Genomic DNA, 20,633 nt, shown 5'->3' on the forward strand with positions numbered 1-20,633 from the left:
TTACACTAAATTTTTTTTATTATTTGCTGACACATCCAACCTCCTGTTGAATTATCCTGTTCCTAGCTCTTTATTTTGTTTTCTTGTTCCCCAAAGATTTTGGACTCTTATCCATCTGAGATGTTTTCAAATGGCTTGTGACTCAGTTTTAAAGGGGCAAAAGAAGTACAAATTAATTTTTCTCCAGAAAATGTCTCTGCTAATTAGAAGTTAAAAATCAATGCTATATATAAAACCACTGCCTTTCTACTTAATAGTGGTCTACAGATGCACAAAGTCTGAGTCTCTATCAGTGGAAATTGAGTACAAGTTGCTGACTTGCCATGAGTGAAGTTGAGTTGCCACTGTTGAGCTATTTGTTTGATTTTTAAAGACCTTGTGTACACCGTATACTTCAAAAATATTTGCTAAGTAAACATTTATTACCATTGTTTACTGCTTTAACTGTTTGATTGAATCAATGATTAGTGTTTAATCATTATTGAGAAATGCACAAAATGGTTAAAATCCACATACTTGCCTTGTGAACTCAATACTCGTGTGACTAATGAAAAGCCACAGTAAGTACAATTAACCATATCTGTAACTTGTTTCCAAGCAAGTGTAAAACAGTGAGAAGCCCCCACCCCTGCCTTTTCTGGTCATCCCAACTGAACATTTAAACTTCAAATAACACTTTCAATCTTCATCCTCTAGGTTAATGCTGTAATACTTACAATGTTTTGAGCCTTGTATCTTGTGACTGGTGGGAGGTAAGATGTAGGTAGGAAGAGGAGCATTTGGTCAGTGCTATATCCTTCTACAATCATTTTTATTGCTGACTTGGGTTTCCTGTTATGATTATTTCTTTAACTGATTCTTCAGATCTGCTACCTCTAGTAATAGTTGCTCTGGTGTTGGGTTACGGAGATACAGAGAATCGCTACGCCAGCTCATTTGTGAAATTTGCACTATCTGTCATAGCTATAGTTCCTCTGTCCCACTACATCGGGATGGCAATTGCCAGGTAAGTTGAACTTTGTTTTACATGCAGAACAGTTCTGGCAGGTCATTTGGTTTTATCCACTGTTCTCAACTGATTTTATCCACAGGAGTCTTTTCCCACCCAACTTCATCTAACCAAATCAGTACATTTTATTTTGCTCATAGACTTGTCTAACTTGCTTTTTTAAATGCATCATACTAATTACCCCATCTGCATCTTGTGAATAAATTTCACTGTCTGGGTCTTGACCTAACTTCAAAGAGCCATCATGGATTGTGCAATCAGATTAGCTGACAGACATATCTGAAAATTACTTGCTTCAGACCTGGCACTATTGGGCATGTGATGACTTAAGAATTGGGTGTTCTGATCAGCACATTTGCTGTAGGAGTGCATAGTGGATTCTTGGACTTTTTTTAATACAAGTAACCCGCATTCTGATCAGTTATCCCTGCTGAAAAGAATGTGAATAAGGTAAGGATCAGTTTGTTTTACTGTGATGCCCTCTGACTGGTTACAACTTGGGCCACTTAGTAGGGATCTGCTGGTGCCATGTCTTTTGAGGAAAGACTATACATGCTGTGCTGTTCTTGCTAGAGTTTTGGAAGTGTTGAGTGCTTTGATTGAAGTGTATAAGATCTCAAATAGTCTTGACATGGATGTGGAAATGATGTTTACCCTTGTGGGTGAGTCCAGAATTTGGATTTGCCCTTTCCCAGACTGAAATTTTTTTCTTTGAGCACTTTTCTGAGCCTCTACCTCCAAAGGATGTTGAAATGTGGGGGTTGTAAATATTTAATGCAAAGGTGAATAGATTCGTGATCAGGGTGGACAGGAATATGAAGTTAGGAATATAAGCACTTCAGCCATGACCTTATTGAAGGATGGAGCAGGTTTGAAGGACTTCCTGGTTTACTCTGCCAGTTAATTAATTCTTTATCTTCAATGGACCTCCATATTGATTGCAAACACCACCATGCAATTTGGAATAACTTGCAAATTGTTTAAAGTATTTGAGTTCAGCTTTTTTATGTAAATAGTGAACAACTGATTCCAGCACCAATTTTCAGCAGTTACTTGGATTGCAAATGGTTTTGTTGATTCCTACAGTCAATTTTGTTGTCAGCTTGCTGTCTATTTGCTAAATCTCCATGTTTTTGGCCATCCTTTTGGTCCTGCTAACATGTCATAGGCCTTATGAAAACCTATATTACTATTATGCTTGTCTACCTTTTTCTAACTTTCAATAGAATTGTTGAGCATGACTTGCTGTTTTGGGAATCTGTGGTACCTTTTTTATTTTCAGTTTTTGGATTTTTATGATCTGTCTCAGGATTCCATAATCTCTTCCACTAGTGACATTGTCCAGCAACCTATAGTTTAATTAACATGTTCTATCACTTGAAAATGGAGGAATCTCACTAGCTGTTTACCAGACCTTTTTTTTTCTATTATCTCTCGATCCTTTTCAATCTGAAATGTCAGTCTCATCTAATGTCATGTCTGCCATGTTGGAAAGTTCTAAGATAAAGTAATTTTAGTATTTTTGCCATCTTGGTGAATTTCTGCAGTGCATGTTATAGATGGTACACAGTGATGTGTGTTGGTGGTTGATAGTGTACTAATCAAACATACTGCTTTGCCTTGATGCTGTTAAGCCTTTTTGTGTCATTTGGAGCTGAACTCATTCGGGCAAGCAGGGAGTGTTGCATCATACTCTTGATTTGAGGCTGGTAGAAAGTGGATAGTCACTAGGGGATAATTGGTGTTACTTATCACAGAAATTCCAGTCTTTAACCTGCTTTTGTATGGCACAAACTTTTACTTGCCACTTATCAGCTTGGAGATGATCAGGTCTTCATGCTTGAGGCTGCTGAATGTGTCAGTATCTCGGGAGCGTGAATAGTGATGAACATTTGTGCACTTGTGAGCACCCCCCATTCTGACCTTGTGATGGAGAAAGGTCACGAAGCAGCTGAAGATGGCTGGGCCTAGGACAGTAACTTTCTTGAGAGCAAGTTCTTTATTCTTTCCTCATTCACTGGATGAGGGAATTGCTGGCTAGGCAGCATTTATTGCCCATGTTCTGATTTCCTTCTGGGCAATTAAGAGTAAGTCACATTGCTGTGGGTCTGGAGTCATATGTAGGCCAGACCAAATAAGAATGGCAGTTTCCTTCACTAAAGGACACTAGTGAACCAGATGGGTTTTTCTGACAATTGACAATGGATTCATGGTTATTAGATTCTTAATTCCAGTTATTTTTATTGAATTCAAATTCCACTATCTGCCGTGGTGAGATTCGCACCCAGGTCCCCAGAATGTTATCTGGGGCTCTGGATTAACAGTCCAGTTAATACCGTGAAGCCATCACCTCCCCATCCTCCTATATACAGTTGTCATGGCAGAATCTCTTATGCCTAAGATGTCCCATCTCTGATCTTCCTCAGCTCTCCTTCTCACTCCTTCATCCAAACGCACACCTGGTATGTTCACATACATATCAATAGTTTCTTTTGTGTGTCCCTCCTCCCCCAACCAAAAATGAAGTATTGATAATACACATGTTGGAACCCTGTTGAGGGTTTTTAAACTTGATTCTGTTTGCTCATAGTTTTTGCATGGGTGGAGGGGGTAAAACAACTCTAATTATATTGTTTTCATTTTCACAGTAGGGCATGGAACATTCAACCGTCTTTTGACTCCGTGTTTCAACATTGCAGACTGCTTTTGTTTAAAAATTCCTTGTTGCTTTTTTAAGTATCCAGCTCTTTCACAGCTCTGTAAATGTGCACATTTTCAGCTGCACCGTTCCTGTCGGCTTGGGTATCAGGCTGCACAAAAGCATTTACAGCAGGGGTGGGGGTCACATGATTACAGCATGCCAGCCAATACATAAAGTATAATTGAATTTCTCCGAGCACCTGGTACTCCAACATCGTGCACTTTTCCTGTCAAATTGGGCAAGATCACATTTTCTCCCCCTTTCCCACTTTGCCAGATTTGTTTTCAACTTGTCTGTCACTTTGTAGACTCTATCCTCAAACTTGCTTTCCTGCCTATTTTTGTATCATCATCAGAGTTGGCTACAATATACTTGGTGTCTAATCCAAATTTAATATAGGTTAGATTTTATAAATGGCTGAAGCTCCAGCGCAAAAGCCTTTGGCACCCTTGTAGTTACAGTTTGTCAACCTGAAAGTGACTCACTTAACCGGATTTCCTGTTTTTGTTGGGTAATCCTCTATGCATGCAAATAAGACCAGTGCATGTGCTATTAAGCAGTATTTTGTCTTTTTTTTTTTTTGGGGGGTATATGTTCTTTCTGATCAGATGCCTTTTTGGAAATTTTTATTGGTTCCACACTTTAGCAAAGTGTTTTAGGTTCATCAATGTAACAAATACAGTTTCCCCTCCATGCTATCAAGCATTCAGCATGATTTTAGGATTTACTAATACCACGTTTTAATTTCTCTTTGCCTTCTGAATTTTCTTTATCTTCACCTTTTTCATACTTCCCTTTTTTTGCCTCCGTCTATGTCGAATATGTTTTGTAATTAGTTTTCCTTGTTTTTAATTTTGTAAAGTGGTGTCTAATCACAATTTTCATGTTACTTGTTCTGTTTCCACTTTTTTAAAAAGTTCTCAATTTAATTCCCCTAGTTCATTCCTGCCTCTGAATCAACCACTAACTTTGATCTTTGCTTTGTGGTCTTTATCTTGAACCCAATGTTGTAACTGCTATTTCCAAATACAAAAATGAAGTAGAGGAGTTGTAAATGGCAACAATCCTCCCCAGCAGCTGATGGGTTTTAACATTGTGGTACTGTTAGTTTGAAAATTTGAAGAGTATCTAATTGAAGAATGAGGTGCTGCTCCTTGAGCTTTTGGAGATTTGTTTTAGAATAACGTAGGAGGCAAATGCTTGAATGGAACGAACAATTGAGTGCTGCACAAAAATAGATATGAGAACACTTTTATTAGCTTTCAATATACATTTGTACACTACCTTTAATCTTCAGAGGTAAACTTGTTTCTTCCTCAGAGTTACCAATAAATTTATTTTCCCCTTGAGAATGTGCTGTACCACTGCTACTTCCTTTTTTGTCTTAATAGTATCTTTCAATGTTTATCCAGTCAAAAGCAAAACCTCTTTCCCTCAGCCATGAAGAATAAATACTGATGCAATTTATATATTCCAGAGAATGTAAAGTGGCTTTTTCTGATTCTGAAATTTTGCTTGTTGCTCACCTTTTAAAGGTTGGAGGTAAGAGGGAACGCAGGAAGCCTTTTTGTTTTTGGTGATCTGGTTTAAGATGTGTCTCTTTTTTGGTTTCTGTCTGTCCTGTCATGTGGTGTAAGTGGTTTCCTCTTTGATCTGAAATTTTAATCTGTTGCAAAGCTCACTGGTTTCAGTGTTAAACATTGTCAAGTAGAATGCACAGTTGGGGCCGAATTCCATTTTGTTACACTGATGAATGTTATGCCCTAAATGTAGGGTTCCTAAGATTCTCCTTATTCAATTCCATGGATCTGCTAGCAGCACATTCTTGCTTTAACGCAAATTAGGACGTTAAGACTTTACTTTAGTGTCATATGGAACCTGTGTCTTTTTGAGAAGTTTGTGCTCACTTCAAGAATAGTGTCCACCTAAGATGAGCACTTCTGGATTTTGAGCATGACAATGAAAACTGCTTTCCATAAATAAATAAGTTGTATGAAATGAAATCATCACTTGTGGTGATGTGGGAGTAGTAGTGATGCTTTCATCAGCACTTACACCTGTCAGCTTTGCCTCCCATAGCATAAAATCTCGTTGCAGCACAGATAAGCAGTTCTTTGACATATTGAGCCGGTGCCAACTCCTTTTTTTGAAGTCCCACTCCCTGAATCTTTTCTTGCATGACTGCAATTTTCAAGTATACATCTAATTTTACTCTTAAAGCTTCTATTTGAATTTGTATTGCTCCCTCTGGCATTACAATGCTATGATCAGGTGTAAAACTGTAAACTGCAGATTCCCACACCTGTGCTAGGGCAGTGTTGACATGCCTAAATTCACTCCAGCACAACTGTTTGGAACGTATACCCACCATTCCACGCACCAACCCCTGCCCCCACACTGTCTTGATTAGTTTCTCTTCTGCTAGCTTGTTTAATTTTGTGAAAATTCAAGCTGTGACATTTCCAAAATACCATGAATGGAAACAGGTGTAGGTCCATATTGCACCTGCTCCACCATTTCAATCTCCTCATGGCTGATCTGATTCTGTCCTTACTCCACTTTCTTGTCTGCCTCATGTATCCCTTGACTCTCTCATCAATCTGACTCAACCTTGACTAGTCCTGATTCCAGACTTCAGTGTTTCCTGGGCAAAAGAACTCCAAAGATTAACAGTCCTCAGAAGAAATCTTTCCTCGTCTGTCTCTTAAATGGAACACCTGTTTAGCAATAAAATGCGCCTCCGTGAAAGGAAACATTCTGTCAGCAACTACGACATCAAATCCCCTCTAATCTTATTCAGTAAGATTGACTCCTGTTCTGAAGCATGTAAATGCAACCTTTCCTCCATGTGCTGATGACTTTTTGTTTTGGGAATTAACCTAATAAACCTCCTCTGAACTAACTCCATGCAAGTATAACCATCTTTTTAAGGAGACTAAAAGTGTGCTGTAATCTAGGGGTGGTCTCACCAATGCCTCAGTACAGTTGTAGCAAGGCTCCCTTACTTTTAAACATTTCTTTTGCAAGAAAGACTCCCATTCCATTTGCCTTTCTAATTATTTGCTGTAGTAGCATGCTGACTTTGATCCATTGATAAGGGTCTCCTTGTACACCTGTACAGTAGCATTCTGTCACTGTTTAAATGTTATGCTGCTTTTTTTATTCTTCCTGCCAAAGTGGACAATTTTGTATGATCCTATACTAAGTATTCAAAAAGCCAATTTTTTTTTTTTTTGTTTTTGTTCACTCCATTTAGCCTATCTAATTATCCCCTTACAGAAGGCATTCTCCTTTAAACTTGGTTTCTTATCTATCTTCACATGAAATCTGGCTACAATACAGTCACTTCATAAGTTACTAATATAGAGTTAAGTATTTGAGGGTTCAGCACTGAGTCCTGTGATATTCCTCATTGCAATTTGCCAATCTTAAAAGTGATCCATTTATCCGGACTTTGTTTCCTGTTTCATAAGCGGAGAGAGAATTGGCTACCAACTCCAATACTATGAGCTCTTGTGACAGCCTTTCTGAGACACTTAATGATTTTTTTTTTTGTTTTGGAAATCCAAATACACTAGATCTATTTTTTTATCTGCTTTTTACGCCCTTGAAGTGATAACTTGTCAAATATAATCTCCTTTTCATAAAACCATGTTGATTCTTGATTTAGAACATTTAGAATGTTATACCACTACTTTGTGTAACAAATGGATTCTACTGTTTTTGCTCAAATTCTTGGCTTTCACTCCTAGCTGTATCATATCTATCTTGGTGTACCCCAAGATCCCGTATGCAAACAAATACTGAATCATTTCGTTTTTTTTTTTTGTAATCTTATATACAGTAACTGGTTCTGGGCTTAAATTGGCTGAAAAAGTTTTTGGTCATATTCCTGTTCAAAATTCTCTGGCATATGTACCAATTTTTAAAGTCATTCTTCTGTCTTCAGTATTTCAGCTCAGAGTAACTTTGCAGTAGGTGCAGTGGTGAATGCCACGTTTGGTTCAATCACTGAGTTGACCTTCTACATAACTGCCCTGATCAAAGGCAGCCATAAGGGAAACAAATGCTACGAAGAAGTCGTGAAAAGTGCTCTGACTGGTACCTTGTTGGGATGTGTCCTCTTTATCCCGGTAAGTTGGCATTTTGGCAGCTCGCTCTTAGTGAGCCAGAATGTGTCTCTTGCTGAAAACTTGGTTTATTGTCATGTCTGAAGGACAGTACTTGCAAAAGCATAACACTTCCTCTGTAGTGCATAGGAGTTTCAGCATGTCTTTTTGTTTGTTCCCAAGACTATAGTAGGATGTAATCCTGGAGCCTTGAGACTTTAAGGGAGGGTGTTGACACTGTGTACTTGAAGTACATGTGGACCATGAACTGAATGATTCTTCACCAAACAGTGGGGGAATCTTGTGCATCTGCCCAGATTAAAAATAAATTCCAGAAATGAATGTGTTGTCATTCCATGTAATTATTGTGCAATTTATAGCTCATCAGTTTCTGATCTTGATGTTTTGTTAACTAGGGTATATCCATGGTGATTGGAGGATGCAAGCATCAGGAGCAGATGTTCAATAGTCGATCAGCTGGTGTTAGTTCAGCATTGCTGTTCATATCAGTGGGAGGTAGGTGATGAGGTACAAATGCCAAATGCTTTATACAAAAATTCCAGAGGATAAATGCTGCAGGAGTCTCCCTCTGCTCAACAATGCATTTCCGAAGTGACACCTTTTCAGCGTTCAGATCCCAATCTGTCATTCCACAGCCATGTCTAGATAATGGATATAGATCATACCTATTCTTGTGCTATTTGTTTCTTTTTGCTACATGCATTCAGATTCAGAGCCTTTTGTCTTCCTTCTGTGGTTTTCAGTTTGTAGCCTTCTAGTTTTGGTTTAAAACTCCGTTGACTTCTGTCATTAATTGCTTGTTAGAACATGGCTCCTGCATCAGATGCTTTACACCTGCACCTAGATCCAGCCCCCACTTACCCCAACTGATGCCAGAACGCCATGAACCAAAGTCCACTTCTACTGCACCAGTCTTTCAGCCATGCATTCATTCCTCTCTCCTGTTTGCATTTAGGTCAGGTAATAATCTGAACTTCTGCTTAATTGAATGCATACCTTTTTCATACTGAAAATGGAGAACCTCTTTCATTGCCCTGTCTATGTTGTTGATATATGCATGGGCCATAATTAGTGGCTCCTCCCATCCCACTGCAAGCCCTTCTCTAGTGCTGAACAGATGTCCTGAGTGGGCAACAGATACACCTGGACTTTTTTTGCAGTCAATCCATCTCACTGTACTGTTGCTTCCTACCACTACATTCATTTCATTTGTTTCACCCTCTCTTAAATGCATTCCTGTATGTAAGTACCTTGATTACTTTGTTTATTAACTATCAGTCTTTCTTTAATCTGAGCAAGCTGAAAGCAGGTCAAACCTGTTGGACAATTTTTAAGGCTCAGCTCTCTTGCCCTTTGGGTTCCTTTCCTTATTTAAACTGTTGCTGTATTTTCCTGTCCTTAAACACTGATCAAATCAGAAGATCCTATACTAGGGGATGTGATGGCCTCCTGGTACAAAATGTGCAAGTAATTTTCCCCCTCCCTACTGTGTTGCACCTTCTGTAGCTCAGTGCCCTAGTCAGTTACTCTGAGCTGACAGCACTTGAATGTGTGTTTTTTCAGGATCACGCTGGTGTCCAGGAAACCCTGTGTTCCAGCTGTGACTAATCACTTTCCCTGCCATCCTTGATGTGTATTAATTCACTACTCAATAAAATCAGAAATAACCCTTGTAACTTTGCCACAAGCTCCTGTACTGTTTTAAACCTCCAATAGAATAAACTCTAGCTGCTTTTTGGATACTCGCTCTCCAATTTAGCTAGCTTCACCTGTAGAGCAGCAACAACCAATTTCTACAGGGTAGAGAAGTTAGAGAAAGCAAAGGAGCACCTACGTCTCTACGTCACTTATTGCCTCACTTACAAACCTGTGCTGCTGTTCAATGCCTAACACAACAGATTTTCACATTTGTAGATCAGCCTTGTTCCTTTTTTCTTGTAGGTGTGTTTGCACCAACGCTCTTTTCCAAAGCCTATGGAAGCCTAATATGTCAAGGTTGCACTAACTCAACACAGAATGGATCTGGTCCCTTTGAGTGCAGTGACTGTCACTTCAATGGGGTATGGATTAACTTTTTTTCATTAAAAGCTTCACGTGAAACCCATTTCATTTTACGCAAATGAACTGAACTGTACAAACTATCTAGAATCCAAGTGGCCTGGCCCAGTTGGAGGTTATGATTTGAGGTGCAGTATTAGCCAGTGTCTGCTGCTCCTGATCTTTGATCTATTGGCTGTGCTGGTTGGACAGTGCCTCAGCCTAGCTGGATGACCAAGCACTTGGGTCAGGTACTGAAGGAAATGATCGTTCTACTCCACCTGCTGTGATGCCCAGTACCAGGGATCAGCAGTCACCCCTTGGATGGGCAGATCAATGGTAATTTTGTTTTAAGGGGTCTACGTACTTCATAGTCCATTTACCTAGAGAAGGAACACCACCTTCAAGGCGATTTCAGGCTACCTTAAACTTTCTGAACTGACAACTTCATACTATGGTCACTTCAAACCTCAAATCTTATCCTTTTTTTTTTTTCTCTGGGTGAACTTGTTTTAATACTAAAATACTCCAGTGTTATAGCCAGTTAAACACATTTATTGTTTCATAGTGTACTTCCGAATTCTTGCTAACTGTTGTCCTGTTGCTGCAGACTCCTAATAGTCAGAGCTGTACAGCATGGAAACAGCCTTTGTACCAACTTGCCCATGCTGACCAGATATCCTAAATTAATCTATTCCCATTTGCCAGCATTTGGCCCATATCCCTCAACCCCTCCTACTCATATATACCCATCCAGATGCCTTTCAAATGTTGTAATTGTCCCAACCTCCGCCACTTCCTCTGGCAGCTCGTTCCATACACACACTGAGCTCTGCATGAAAAAGTTGCCCCTTGGGTCCCTTTCAAATCTCTACCCCACTAACCTTAAACCTCTGTCCCTCTAGTTATGGACTCACCACCCCAGGGAAAAGATGTTGGCTGTTCACCCTATCGATGCCCCTCATGGTTTTTATAAGCCTCTATAAGGTCATCCCTCAGCCTCCGTTGCTCCAAGGAAAATAGCCCAGCCTGTTCCGCCTCTTCTCTATAGCTCAAATCCTCCAACCTCGGCAATATTTTTTCTGAACCTTTCAAGTTTCACAACATCGCTCCTATAGCAGGGAGATCAGAATTGCTGAATTGCAGAAATGATCCTGACTTGTCAGTGTTACTAGTGTGGGTGCAGTAAATATTGATCCTGGGCATAGACTATCGAAATACAGCTTTCTATAGTTTATTTTCCCATATTCGGGCATGGGTGTCACTGGCTGGGCCAGCATTTATTGCCCATCCCCAGCTGCCCCCGAGAAGGTGATGGTGAGCTGTTGCCTTGACCTGCTGCAGTCCATGTGCTGTGAGTACACCCGCAATACCATTAATCAGGGAATTCCTGGATTTTGACGCAGTGATACTGAAGAAACAGCCACATATTTCCAAGTCAGCATGGTGAGTCGCTTGGAGGGTAAATTTGCAGGTGATGGTGATCCAGGTATTTGCTGCCCTTGTCCTTCTAGACGATAGTAATCGTAGGTTTTGGAAAGTGCTGTTGTAGAATTGTGGGTGAATTTCTGTAGCGCATCTTGTAGATAATGCTCAGTCACAGCACCGTGCACTAATGGTAAAGGGAGTGGATGTTTGTGGATATGGTGCCAATCAAATGGGTTGCTTTGTTCTGGATGTGTCAACTGCTTGTGGTGTTGGAGCTGCGCTCATCCAGGCAAGTGGGGAGTATTCCATCTTGCTCCAATTTGTGCCTTTTGGTCAAGCTTTAGGGAGAGGAAGTGAGTGAATTGCCATAGGATTCTCTGCCTCTGCCTCTGACCTGCTCTTGTAGCAGTGTTTTATATGGCTGTGGCTTTGTGGTGATCTGTGCATGATATGCACAAGCTATTTTAAGTCAGTAATTAAAGTTTATTAATGCCCCAATGGGATAAGAGATGTAGCTATAAGAAACTTTAAATTGCGGTTATCTAGATTTGGGGAAACTTAGTAACTGCATCTTCTGTGCTCTGAGTCAATTTGTTTTAAAGCTGTTGCGGTAGAAATGGGGGAAGAAAAATAAGATTGCATTTTTAAAAATATAAGCACTTTTTCTTGACCTTTGTCCCAAACCACTTTACTTCAAAAATTATTAACATAATGCTGGAAATACAACAGCTAGTCTTTATGCAGGAAGAATGGTGATAAAATGTCTAGATGATGAATTGTAACAATGTTAAGGTGGCAACAGGAAGGTCTCCCTTTTTTTTTTTTACCTAAAATAGATTTTCATTAGAAATGCTTCAGCTAGCACTGGGTCTTTCACATCTAGAGGGGCAGTTGGGATTTTTTTGTTTCAACGTTTCATCCCAAAGATCTTTCTCATTCATGTGATGTGGATGGCATGGCCTGCAACTATTGGCTATCAGTAGTTATCCTTGACAACTTCCTAATGCAGTGCTTCCTCAATACTGTGTACTGAAATAAGTTACAGGTTCTAGACACTAGAGTTGAATTTAAGTTCACATAGAGCAGCGTAGTTGCACAGTGATTTGTTCTGCTGTCTTAGCACCAGGGACCTGGGTTTAATTCCAGCCTTGGGTGACTGTGCAAACTCCACACAAGCAGACATTCTCCCTGTGTCTGCATGGGCTTCCTCTAGGTGCTCCAGTTTCCTCCCACAGTCCAAAGATGTGCAGGATAGGTGGATTGGCCATGCTAAACGTCCCGTGGTGTAGTAGCAATAAGGTGCGTCTAGGTGGATGCTGTTTGGAGGGTTGATGCAGACTCAAAGGGCTGAATGGCTCCTCTCTGCGCTGGAGGGATTTGATGAAACTTCTGACTCAAGCAGGAATGGAGCTGCAGCTGATGCCTTGCTTTGAGATCCAAGACTGCATATGCAGTTCCTTTTTTATCTCTACACACTCTACTTTTGGATACAAAAAGTACTCCATGTGAAATATGAAATTTGGCTTACTACCGAAATGTATTAATTATTTAAGAGCTGTGTAATTAAGAGGTATTGATACAGCTTGCCTCCAAGACCTTGCTTCCAGCTCTCCTTTGTTTTATTTTTTGTTTGAGGAGTATATATTATCTTCCTTCTTGTTGGCCATTTCATGCAAATGAGAAAAGCTAGGCCAGGATGAGTCATAGCCATAGAGATATACAGCATGGAAACGGACCTTTCAGTCCAACTCGTCCATGCCGACCAGATATCCTAAATAAATCTAGTCCTGTTTGCCAACATTTGACCCATATCTCTCTCAACCCTTCCTATTCATTTATACCCATCCAGATGCCTTGTAAAATGTTGTTGTAATTTTACCAGCCTCCACCACTTCCTCTGGCAGCTCATTCTATACATGCACCACCCTCTGTGGAAAAAGTTGCCCCTTAGGTCCATTTTATATCTTTCCCCCTCACCTTTTTAAACCTATGCCCCCTAGTTTTGGTTTCCCCACCCTGGGGAAAAGACTTTGTCTATTTAACCTATCCACGCCCCTCATGATTTGATAACCTCTATAAGGTCACCCCTCAGCCTCTGCTCCAGGGAAAATAGCCCTAGCCTATTCAGCCTCACCCCATGGCTCAAACTCTCCAACCCTGGCAACATCCTTGAATCTTTTCTGAACCCTTTTCTACTTTCACAACACCCTCCCTATAGGAGGGAGACCAGAATTGCACGCACTACTCCAAAAGTGGCCGAATAAATGTCCTCTCCAGCCACAACGTGACCTTCCAACTCCTATTCAACGCACTGACCAGTAAAGGCAAGCATATCGGATGCTGCCTTCACTATCCTGTCTACCTGGGACTCTACTTTCAAGGAACTATGAATTCCAAGGTCTCTTTGTTCAGCAACGCTCTCCAGGACCTTGCCATTTAAGTGTATAAGTCCTGCCCTGATTTGCCTTTCCAAAATGTAGAACCGCACATTTATTTAAATTTAAACTCTATCTGCCACTCCTTGTGCATAATTATGGAGGCATTGGGCAAAGTGCCTTGTAGTTCTGACAGTGGGTCTAGGATTCTGCTGTTATAGTCCAGTGCTGCAAGAACCTATCAAAAGTGAATTGAATCTGTTCTTTTGGTTCCTGTTTCAATATAGCTGTATTAAAGTGGAATTGAAAGTCTTGCATCCATGCTGATTTAATATTGTTTCTCCCCCTCCCCTCTTATTTCCCCTCCCTTTCAGCTGCAGAATGCCTTGTTTCACAGTCATGTCCAGTAAGTACATGTTTTTAGTAGCATTTTTGAGGTCCTGTTCATTCCTCTCTGGTACAACTGGGTGGTGGGAGGAACCATGTGCTGAATGCGTCACTCTATGTACACAGACTTGTCAATTTCCATTTGGAAACAAACGAAGTGCAGAAATGAAATGAATTTAAATGCTGTGTGAGCAAGTTGTCTCCTTACTGCAGTCTCTTACAACAGGAAAGTGACAATGGTGGGATTTGCTACACGTTTCTTTCTTTGTATAAATTGTCACCAAAGCATCATCTAACATCATACGTCCTGTAACTCTGAACAATATTGCCATATCCTTCTTGCAGGCCCCTTATCTACACCGTGTCAATACTTCTGCCTGCATCATATGTGATCGGTCTTGTCTTTGCACTGAAGACACACAACCACATCTATGATATTCACATTAGTGACCGTCATGGTAAGTAAAGCTTCTCCCAACCCCTCAGTTATTTGCTCATCTCTTTAAAGTAACCTGTTTACGACATGGGAAGAGCATCCCTATGCAACAACATTACCAACCATCCCAGAACTTGATTGGGACAGGTCATTAAATGTGTAGATTGTAACTGTTCTTTGCCCTTGTAGTGGACAGATGAGATTGGGAAGGTGCCATCTTTAAAATGTCCCACAATCACTAACTATTTCAGAAACAGCAGAAGACAATGAATTTGCATTTTGAGAATTTTTGCAAGTTATTATTCAAATAGCTCATTTATCTGCATTTTTAAAAATCTCAGACTCTCCTACAATGACTTTTACATATATTACCACATGTTCAAACTTTGTCTCTATTCCTTGAGTGACTTCTGGAACTCTCTGTTCCAAAGAGCACTGGGTGTCCCTGCATTACAAAATTGTAGCAGCTCAAGAAGACCACGTCACCACCTTTCAGGTCAATTAGGATTGAGTCATGAATGCAGACCTAGTCAAGTGAAGCCCATAATTGCATGAACAAATAATTTTTAAATGTGGTAAGAGTCCTGCCTCAATCACCCTTCCGAGCAGTGAGTTTGGGATCCTACCACCTTTTTTATAGCTCAAATACTTTCCTCTGGAATATCTTCTAAGTCACTCTGCAATCAGTTTGTCCCCAGATTATGAACCTCCTTAACCAAGGGCAATAGGATGTTCAATCTGCTCGATCCAGATTCATAATTTATACAGTTAATTAGGGTTCCCTTTTGGTGGCATCTGTTCCCAAAAAAACCCAGCTTTTCCAATATTTCTACATAAATAGAACTGTCAAGACCAAGCCAGGCCCTCATTCTGTGCTCTCACTATCTATCAAGTGCAGTCATATTTCCTACCATTCAGTGACCCAGATTGCATGTAGTATTTCAGGTCTGACCTATTGTGTTTGTATACTGTTCCATTCTCTTACTGCTCTGATGTAGTATTGTTAGAATATTTTGTGCCTCTGTTAAGAGACCAATATCCTGTATGCCTCCAATCATTTTTAATCTGACTTAACTATTTCCTGACGCAAGTAATCCAGAGCCAACCTGTTTCCACGCTCTCACGCTCTGTCATGCCCACCCCCAATTCTAGAATAATTTTCCACAAGTTGATCCCTGGGCCACCTTGGCCACTCCGTCACCAGAGTTACCTGTTTAACAGAATTAAAAAGACAGGCCAGGTGAGCAAACCTGCTCCAAACTAGTTTGAAGATTAGTTGAAAAGGTAGCAGGTTAATGGCCAATTTATATACCCCCTGCATGACAAATTAGTAATTCAAATCTGATAATTTGCAGTATCCAGAAACCCACTATGCAGAAGTGGCTCTTGGATGAGGATGTTCTGAGGCAGAAGTAGAATTGTAGGTTCCCAATTGTGCAGTCTGGTTTCCTTTGTTTCCAAGAGCCCCAAGAACCCCTACAACTGTTGAATGTCATCTTGCAAATACCAAGAGGAATGATTGTTAAATGTCTCCTTGTCAACTTTAAAGAGCTTGATTTCTATGGTCTAACTTAAGTGCGTCTCGCATGATTTTTCAGTATTTATATCCTTTGCATGTTCAAAGGGATCCAGATGAATTCTACCATTTACCTGAGCACTTTTTTCAAGGTATGGAAACCTGACAATGCAGAATCTGAATCAAGCCAAACTAGATATGAGGTTGATTCTTCACATTGTTATAATAGGATGGACAGAAGGAGGCTATTTGGGCCATTGTGCAGAAACAGGCTTTTTGATTGTGTTGAAGCAAGTGGGATGAATTGGATAACAATGGATGTTTTCAGGTGTTGACTAAATTTATGTCTCCTCTCCAGTTTCAGGACACAGCCACAATGTTGTCATTCACTGGTCACGATGGAGAGCTGTGGTACTGCTCGTTGTAGCTACAGTTTTCATGTCTGCCTGTGCAGAATTGGTGTCTGAGCACATTAACCCCTTGCTGTCTAACTCTGCAATCTCATCAGTAAGTCACTGTGCATTACTGTCTCCATGTTCTATTCAGTGAGTAGATAGCATCATAGTTTTTTTTCTCATCTCTTAATGGATGTTACTGATAGGATGAGGTGAGAGCTATTTAAGCCATGTGCAGCAGGAAGCCCCAGGTTGGCTCTGTCACTGTTCTGCCAATTCTGAGGAAAGTTCATTGGACTTGAAATGTTAACTCTGATTTATTTTCTTCACAGATGCTGCCAGACCTGCTGAGCTTTGTCAGCAACTTCTGTTTTGGTTCTGGCATTACTGCACTAAGTTGACAAGTCAAACGATATTTTTGCATTGTCTTCTGGTTTCAGTGTGCATTTCTTAATGAAAGGGCTGTTGTTTGACCTGGCCCACCACACCTGTTAGATATCTAAATTAGTCTTTTAGTCACATTCTCCTTAGTCCTATGCAAATCTTTCACACTGCCTATTTAATTCCCACCATGAAAGTTACTTGAATCTGCTTTCACCATCTTTTCAGGCAGTACAGTGAAACTAGGGTTATGACAGTCACAGTTTGAAGCAACTTGTGATTTCATAACAAACTTCTCATATACTATTCAAAATTAAAACATATTTGTGTCTTGGCTGCTTGGGTTTTGTGTATCTCATTTAAATTCAAATGTACTTTCAAAGGCACCTGCTGTTTCAGAAGAGAATTCTAAAGAGGAGGAATTCTGTAACCTTTCTGTTGGAGTGCCGCAAGGGGAAAAGGGGCCAGTAGTAATCCAGAGGACTAGTGAAGGGATAATGAGACTAGGGAAAAGTTCAGGTGAGGATGTGCCTGAACTTGGAATAAGCTAAGGTATTGAATCCCTTCTCTGGGAGTGGCCAAATAGGTGGTTTTATGAATAAACTGAAATTTAAGGAAAAATCCTCCATTCCGTCCAAGTTAAATAGAATGGGGTAGAATCTGAGATCATATGAAGGGAAGTGGGTTTTGGAATTGTCTTCACAATGTACATTTTTTTCTTTGCAATCTTTTTTGGGAGAAAAAGTCAGAATTAACATCGGACCTTTTTTGTTTTGTTCTCGCTATTCACCACCTCTTTTTCTGTTTTAATAAAAACAGTACTTCCTTGGTGTAACTGTCTTAGCGATGGTCCCTGAACTTCCTGAGATTGTAAATGGAATCCAGTTTGCACTGCAGAACAATATCAGCCTCAGGTATGTTGTGTCCATCTTATCTTTTGACTTTTGTTGTCTGGCCTCCCTGCCATGTGCTGATCTATTGAGGATGCTGTGAGAGGTGATGGAAAATGTGTTAGGGGGTGTTGGTGAGCAGAAATCTTATTTTTCCTTGCTTTGAACTCTACTCCCAGCTCACTAAACCAGTGGGATAAAGTGATTCCTGACTAAGTGTAGGCTAGTTAGAAGTTTAAAGCGGCAAGTAATCTGGGAACAGGCTTCCATCTGATGTGCAGCTTCTCCTGCAAAGTATAAGACTGTTGCAAAGTGTTTTTAGCCATTGAGTTTTTTTTCTTCAAAATGTTTGACCAATTATTACAATCCAAACCAGCCTGTAATCTGTCACTTCAATCATAGAATCCCTACAGTGTAGAATCAGGCCATTTGGCCCATCAAGTCCATACTCTGAAGAGCATCCCACCCCATCCCTGTAACTCTGCATTTCCCCCAACCACCTGGTACGTCCCAGGACACTGGATAATTTTTAGCATAGCCAATCCAGCTAACCTGCACGTATTTGGACAACGGGAGGAAACCAGAGCACCTGGAAGAAACCCATGCAGACACGGAGAATGTACACACAGTCACCTGAGGGTGGAATTGAACCTGGGTCCTTGGTGCTGTGCGGCAGCAATGCTAACCACCAAGCTACTGTGCTGCCATGCATATTACTCAGTCTGTTATCTAATTCTTTATTGTCATAACAGCATTTAAAATGTAGTCCAAAATAACACTTGCCATATCACAAGTAAAACTAATTTACAGTCAATCATTTTTTTAAAAAAAAAAGTGCTGCCTTTATCATTCATGAAAACTGGGATGAAGAGATTTCCTAGGATTCATGAAAAGAGAACAATGGTGTTGGAAGCAAGTTACTTGGAGAGGGAGGGATGACATGACATGATGTGATTCAGTAAAACAATTACCCCCTTGTGACAGTTTGGGTTCATCCATCTTGATCTGTTTCCTCAGCCTGGAAGTTGGAAGTTCCATCGCTGTGCAAGTGTGTATGCTGCAAATCCCAGTCTTGGTACTTTTCTCAGTCATTTATGTAAGTATTTAACTCCAAGCGTAGTATATAGGAATGGAGATGGGAGAAAATCCAGATTTGGTGGAAGTATGTAGAATTAAAGAAAGGGAGCAAGGGACAAGGCTTTGCAAGAACTTTACATACTAGAATGATTTGTTTTTTTATATTGTGGATGGGAGTTGTTGGAGATTTCTGAGCAGGGATGTGGTCTAGGAAAGAGTAGGATTAAAATCCGATGACTTTGACAACGATGATAATGCTGAGGGACAGCATGTGGTCCAGCACTTGAATTATCTCCTGAATTGAAGCATTGCAAGTTAATGTTTAGAATTGGAGGAAGGAGCAGAGAGAGCAAGAGAAAGCGAGAGAACTCAAATGTGCCTTGATAGCTTGACTCAATGGCCTTTACCCTAGAATCTTGGATGCATTGGTTGTAGCCTTTTCAAAACTTCCCCAAATTCTGGAAACGTTCCAGTGGGTTGGGAAACTTTGAATGTTACATAATCAATAAAGATAAAGCAGGAAGCTGTAAGCCAGTTAGTCTGAAGTCTATCATGAGGGAAAATATTATAATCTTGCCATTTAGCACGTAAATGGTAGTGGGTACAGGTTGTTTAGAAATCTGAATGCATTTGGACAGAGACAACATGGATTTGTGAAAGGGAAATGTTTGACAAATTGCATATTACAGTTAGCAGGCAGTTATAGCCAGTAATTGGGAAGGCAAATTGAATGTTCGCCTATATTGCAAGAGTGCAGTTATAAAAGGAAAATCTTGCTATTACTGTACAGGGCATCAAGACCACAACACGAACATTGTATACAGTCTTGTCCTCCTTTCTCAGGATTGGGGAAAGGAAGGGAATGTGTGTATTGGAGGCAGTTTGGAGAATATTCACTAGACTGATATGTTGGGAGGAAGGGATTGTTTTATAAGGGACCAGAGTTTGAGCAATTTTGGCCTATGCTCATCATTGGAGATGAGAAGGCCGAGAGGTGATCTTATAGCATTAGATTTGGCCATTGATAGGAGTACTAAGAGGATGTTCTTGTAGGGAATCTGGAACTTAAATGGGACATCCCTAATCTGTAAAACATACAAGAAATTTATCTTGTGGACTTTTTTCTATTTTCAAAGCTGATTTAGACATTTAATCTGAGGGAGTTTGGGGTTTCAGATTGAGGTAGGAAGTGGGAGAGGAAATCTTTTAGTTGCATGGACCTATTTAAAAGACTGGATGCTTTCTTTTAAAATTGTACCAAGAAAGTGGTCTTAGAGCCCATATACTGATGCTGCTATCTCTTTTGTTTAGCCTGTAGGATTTAGCTTGCTCTTCAGTGATCTCCACCTTTGGGCATCAATATTCAGTGTCATCTTGATGAACTATATATTTATGGATGGAAAGTGTGACTATTTCCAGGGTAGGTTGACTTTCTTGACCTGTAGAGTTAAGATGTGATTCTCATCTTGCTGAATCTGTAAAGAGTGCAATTACATAATGGGAACAATGGTATTAACTGAATCAATTTGCACATCTTTCCAAGTACTGCAATCAGATATTTGGTTAATAATAGTCTTCACATTTACTGTGTCTTGTGATGGTCTGGAAAAGAACACAGAGCTTTGCAAATGTTTCACTTGCAGCCTGATTTAGTAATTGAGATGTGCTGTCTGTCCTGTTGGTGAGCAAGTGTACAAGTCTTTGGACAGCTTTGGACTATTTTTCAGGACCTCCCAGGCATTTTGTGCACCATTTTAAGTGGTGTGCGCGTGTTTTGGCAAGCAATTAGTGTGTCGTACAATGCCACTGTTTTCTTTGTAACGCTGGGTGAAGGAAATCCACTGCATGTACCCACCCACCCACCCGTAACA

The 20,633-nt window shown here is 40.3% G+C and overlaps 1 protein-coding gene across 1 annotated transcript in view; it reads left to right on the top strand.

The window, feature by feature from the left end:
- Positions 1-20,633, top strand: part of cax1 (cation/H+ exchanger protein 1) — a 48,436-nt gene that overhangs the window by 25,822 nt on the left and 1,981 nt on the right. The window contains exons 9-18 of the mRNA XM_048610073.1: positions 865-1,006; positions 7,660-7,843; positions 8,236-8,335; positions 9,782-9,900; positions 14,055-14,086; positions 14,413-14,525; positions 16,378-16,526; positions 17,615-17,709; positions 18,703-18,781; positions 20,074-20,182. Of these exons, the coding sequence (XP_048466030.1) occupies positions 865-1,006; positions 7,660-7,843; positions 8,236-8,335; positions 9,782-9,900; positions 14,055-14,086; positions 14,413-14,525; positions 16,378-16,526; positions 17,615-17,709; positions 18,703-18,781; positions 20,074-20,182 (1,122 nt within the window). The remainder of the gene's footprint in view (positions 1-864; positions 1,007-7,659; positions 7,844-8,235; positions 8,336-9,781; positions 9,901-14,054; positions 14,087-14,412; positions 14,526-16,377; positions 16,527-17,614; positions 17,710-18,702; positions 18,782-20,073; positions 20,183-20,633) is intronic.

Source organism: Rhincodon typus, chromosome 22, assembly GCF_021869965.1.
Source record: "Rhincodon typus isolate 14 chromosome 22, sRhiTyp1.1, whole genome shotgun sequence".
NCBI lineage: Eukaryota > Metazoa > Chordata > Chondrichthyes > Orectolobiformes > Rhincodontidae > Rhincodon > Rhincodon typus.